This window comes from Crocodylus porosus, unplaced genomic scaffold (assembly GCF_001723895.1).
Source record: "Crocodylus porosus isolate Cpor-Errol unplaced genomic scaffold, CroPor_comp1, whole genome shotgun sequence".
NCBI lineage: Eukaryota > Metazoa > Chordata > Crocodylia > Crocodylidae > Crocodylus > Crocodylus porosus.
The window spans coordinates 140805655-140811073 of record NW_017728931.1 but is presented as its reverse complement, the minus strand read 5'-3'; the positions used below and the strand labels follow the sequence as shown (position 1 = coordinate 140811073).

Sequence of the window (5419 nt, the reverse complement as noted above, 5' to 3'; positions counted from 1 at the left end):
CCCGCCCTACTGGTGCCTATCACTCCCAACCCGCAGCCCCTGCCCACCCCACCAGTGCTGCCAGTGCCCCTCACACCCAACCCGCAGCTCCCAACCTGCAGCCCCCTGCCTTCCCTCAGTGCTCATCACTCCCAATCCAGAGCCCCCTGTCCTCCCAACCCTGCTGCCCATGCAGCTCTTATGTGCATGCACTCTCTCTCTCTCTCTCTCTAGGGCCTGTGCACAGAGCACGTGACCCCGATGGCCAATCACTTTGCTGCTGCTCCCAGCCCCAAACATCTAAGCTGCATGTGCTGGGAGGAGTGCAAGCAAAGCAAAAACCTGGACATTCGCCCAGATTTTAAAAACCTGCCTGGACACAAGCACAGGGAGCCAAAAACAAGGGCTTGTCTGGGAAAACCTGGGCATATGGTAACCCACCATGCATTTATTTCCACAAGATGCCATTCAGGGCCAGAGTAAAAATTGCCTAAAACAACCAATGCAATTCTGGGGACAATTTCCTGCTCTCGTCAAGACCAAAGAGCAGTGCTTGCCTCTCTTCCCTTTCCAGTAACAAGCTACAGCCACAGCTGTGAAGGTAAAAAATCATGCAGGACACTCTTCGCTAGGAGAAGCTGACCCTTACTCCCTGGCTCCCCAGGAAACGCAGCAGGTTTCACTTCGGAAGCTCCTTCCCAAAGGGAATCTGCAGCAAAGGCAAGTCAGCAAGAGTTTCCACCAGGCCCATTGCCCTCTACATGCCTCCCCATGCTGCACTGTGCCAAATGGGCCCTTCCCATAGAGGGGGGGACCAGCCGCACAGCAAAAGCATCCCATGCTAGAACAAATCTCATTTTACATTTAAAATATATATAATCAATTTCTACAGCTCACACTCAAACTCCTAAGTGACTCTTTGACAACTTCAGAGTGAAATGGGTCTGACCCTTAGTCACCGTACCTCATCTTGCTTCAGGGTGCTTCTCTGAGGACAAATACATTAAAGATTTGGGACAGGACCTTTAATAGTAGCTTTCTAGTCTCAATCAGGATTCCACTAAGTTCAATGGTCTCATTAATTATATTATGGTTGTGCACCAATCCAGTGTTTTAAGAATGAGTTTCCAGTCATATTTATGCACTGTAATAATTTTTTTTTTTAAACAGAGTGGCACTAAACTCAAAAAAAGTTAAGGAGGAGTGCTTTGAGTCTAAAATGATTGAGCATCACTGATCTACAGCACAGAGATTTTAACTCTCTCTCGTTAGATGCTTTATTCTCAACCTAAAGGTAGTACCTGTAGGGTTATCAGGAAGGGAGCAAGGAACTTTACCTAGAATCAGGCATTTTGCTTGTTTGTTTTACTGTAAAAAGATAGCGGTCTAAACAGTACTGAAATACCTGAATATTGACATCTCAAATGCAAGAGCACTGCGTGCAAGAGTGAAATCTACTGGAGAGCAAAACTGATGTCTAATGCCGCAGCTCATACTCCATGCAATTGAAAAGTAGTGAAGCCATTCGTGAAAGTATCATTAGAGACACTGGTAAAGAATCATTTTAAATTCTACATGACTGACCTTTTCAGTTCTTCCCACCATAAGATGCTTGCGCGCATGCACACACACACACACACACACACACACACACACTTTCAAAGGGTTTTTTTTCCTTTCCCCACATGAACCGCTTTAATGTTCAAGTTACATTATACTTCCTTTCACTTTCAGTAATCTATTGTATTTTCTGTAAGTCAAGTTAACTTGTCACTATTTGCCCTTTTTGCAAACTTTCTAGATTTTTATCCATTTAGACAAGGAAAATACAGTGAGGTTAAAGTCCTATATATATACATATACATATATATACATATACATATACATATATATACATATACATATATATACATATACACATACACACACACACACACACATACAGCCAGTTTCACTTCCAGGAATCACCTCTACCTGTTATAGGTATAGCTCAATAAACTGGTTAACTGTACAATTACCTTGACACCAGCTACAAGTGCAAAGTAGCCATCATGCCCTAAAAAGCTCCAACCAGCTATGAAGTTAGACTTCAAAAATGGGTACTATCCAGCTTTAAATCTGCACATGTAGCAGGGTCTCCCCTGCAGCTGGGAGCCCTATCAGGCGAGGGGGCAGTGCAGGGGGGCTGGAAGTTCTGCAACTAAGGGGACTCTCAGCCCTAGCAGGGGCCAACCCTGGGTCCCAGAAGCAAAGGATCCCGAATCCTGTAGGTACAGACACTGGGTGCCAGGACCCAGCCAGGAGGTACAGCTACCCTGGGGGTACATGAAACTGGCAATAAGGTACAGGGAGATCTAATGCATGAACCCACAGTCATGCCTCCTGCCACGCACATGTGGCATGGCAGAAGGCACAACTGTGTGGATTGTGCATTAGATCCCACCATGGCTTTACCTGCATGTGTAGAGGGGCCCATAGTCCATTTTAAACACCTGTTCCCAGCATGCTTATTTACTCAAGAAACCACTAATTCCACAGGGACTTTAATCAGTGGGTACATTTTTATTGGCCTCAGGTTCTTTTTCTTTTCTTAAATCCTCTAAACACACAAATGTAGGATGATATGGACCAATGACATTCAGTACCAGCCCACAGGCTTTATTCTGTAAAACTTTACAGACAAGAGTGTTTGCTCATACAAACATTGGCATCCGCTATGCTAACATTCCCATCCATTGCTATTTGTATGACTGAACACAGAATTTGGAGTCTGCCGGAGTACTGCTCATTTCAAAATTGCCTGTTTGACTAGGAAGATAGAAAGCTTCAATTAAAGTCCCTTCTCTCTTTCAAATATAATGCAAGTTTTTATATATTTAAGAAAAATAAGTTAATGAACATTTAACATTCCCTCTCAGCTTAATGCTGAGGAACCGCATGCTGATCCTCTGCTTAATCTGCAAAACACAGTCTCGTTTTAGATATAAATGCTGGTCTAATAAAAGATATCACCTCTACCCCAAGTTCTGATTCTTTCTGTATCCTAAACAAATAGGACAATTTATCAAGTAATTGTTATGACATGGATACATGCTGAGGGGGGTGGGTCCCATCCAGCTCTATTCTCCAGGAAACCATGAACTTGGAAACAGGCAGAAATGGTTGTGCCAAAGAAACCCACACTTCACATCTCACTATATTTATGATTTGTCTCTTATGCTCTTGCTGTTACACTTTAAAAGACCAATGTTACTCATCTCAGATGCTAGCTAGAAGTACAGCCTGTACAGAAGTACATTTCTTATCCTACAGTTCTGTAAGGCCTAAAAAACTACAGATTTCAGGGCACTGAAGTAATGCAGGACTCTTTTCCAATCAGTTGTATAAAGGCTTGGATGTCTTTAAATAGTCTGTAAACAGGAAACAATAATAAAACTCTTAGGCAGAGTTTAGATGAGGGTTTGTATGGGATGGTTTGAACAGCAATGATCCTGCCTCAGGCAGAGGGCTAGACTAGATGACTTCTGGAGGTCCCTTCCAGCCCCACTTCTCTAGGAATCTGTTCCACATAGAAAGAGGTCTTTAACTTCTCCAAAATGGCATGATGCCTCTCAGTTTTATAACATGACATTACGACGACCAGTTTATAATGCACAGGAGTTACACCGGGATGACAACATGCACGGGGACAGCAAACAGCCATCTTTGCAAATGCAGAAAAGGTCAGCATTAATGAGCACCCGTGTGGAAAGGTGGCTGTCAACATGCTAGCGATAAGCAGCAGAGAAGGGAGTTATTAGTGTTTTTTAAAGGGCACAGGAGCACCCCACAATCAAGCGGAGCGTGGCCACCACATGGCTCCAGGTAGCAGAGTTAAATCCTCCTCTGACACAGGAGAGGAGAAGTGGGTCCTGGGAACAAGAGTGCACCAAGATATGGGCAGGGTCAGGGCTTGGCTAGACAGAACCACTGGCTGGCGTTTGTGTGGTTTTCCCCTTCCTCTTTCATCCCTGGCCCAACAACGGCACTCCTGGAAGTCCTTCTGCTGCTGGGAGCAATGACGGGGAAGAAGCGTGCAGGCGCGTTTCCTGGTACAGGCCGTCCTCGACTTGCAACGTTTCACACTTACAACATTTATAAAGCGACACCGTTTCAACTTGCTGATGTCAGTTCCGATTTACAACGCTTGAGCCGACCCGCACCACGCCAGCGAACAAGTTCTCTGCGTCACCCATCTCCCTGGAGAACATCTGTCCAAACTTCCTTGGACACTTTAAGAAAGCGGCCGAGACTCCTGAGAAGCCGCCAGCCAAGAACCCTTCAAAAAGTCCAACCAAGTCACCTCAAAGACATCCTTCCAAATCAATACGATTTCTATTTACAATATAAATACATTAATGTAGCTATATTCCTCATCTATAATTGATCAAGTACAAAATTCTGGGGTATTTTTAGTGAAAATAGGGTATCGGGTGGTGGTTCAGGAACCAATCCCCATTTATAACAGTGCTTCTTAGGAGAAAATTGGTTTCAAGTTCAACGTTTCGACTTAAGATGCAGTTTTCAGGAACCGATCGTGCGGTAAGTCCAGGGGCTGCCTGTATTAACTGCCCGGCCTTCCTCTCCCCGGCTGCACGCCCCTGGAGATGGAGCACCCTCCGCCTGGAGACATCTCTCCTTGTGAGAGGAAAGGGCCCCAGGAGGAAGCCCGCCGTGCTCCCCAGGTGCCCGTCACTCCCTGCCCTGCCTGGGAAGGGAGGACGTGGGGGAGGGGAGGGGAGGGTCCCTCGGGGGGGAAGGGCAGGACGGGGGCTGCAATGGGGGAGTGCCCAAGTGAGGGCAGGAGGGCCCCTCCCCAGCTACCTGATGACGGAGATGAGCAGGCCCGAGGGGTCCTTGCTGCGGCTCATGGTGCTCCGGTACCGGCCCGCCGCCTCGGCCGCCGCCATTTTGAGCCCACACCCCCTCCCAGCCCGCGGGGCGGACACCCATGCTGGCGGCCTCGCGGCCAATAGCAGACGAGGATCCTAGCGAGCGGCGGCTCCGCAAGCCAATGGGAAGCGAGAGAAGGCGGGACGAGCGTATCAAGCGTCTGAGCGGCGCACGGGGCGCCCCGGGGCTCCCTGGGAGTTGTAGTTTTCCCGGTGCCACCACACGGCCCCTCCCCCATCGCTCCTCCCATTAAGTATGGATCATTATTCCACTCGTGGCCCGTGAGGGGGAGGAAATTAAAATAACATTAATTATTAAATTTTTAAAAATGAAAAAGTTAAAATAACATTAATTATTAATTTTTTTTTTAATGTAAAATTAAAATAACATTAAAGCCAATTACAATGAAAAGAGAGCACACAATGGGGAGTCCCCAAGGGAAGTCAGGAGGGTCCCCCCAATGGGGGGTCCCCAAAGGTGGGGGCCAGGAGGGTCCCTTCCCCCGTGA

The 5419-nt window shown here is 46.9% G+C and overlaps 1 protein-coding gene across 2 annotated transcripts in view; it reads right to left on the bottom strand.

The window, feature by feature from the left end:
* The window catches only part of EXOC4 (exocyst complex component 4), a 568367-nt gene extending 563420 nt beyond the window's left edge, over positions 1-4947 (bottom strand). For both annotated transcript variants that reach the window (XM_019543773.1, XM_019543775.1), the window contains exon 1: positions 4843-4947. In XM_019543773.1, coding sequence (XP_019399318.1) covers positions 4843-4928 — 86 coding nt within the window. In that variant the 5' untranslated portion in view covers positions 4929-4947. The remainder of the gene's footprint in view (positions 1-4842) is intronic.
* Between the last annotated feature and the right edge of the window lie 472 nt (positions 4948-5419).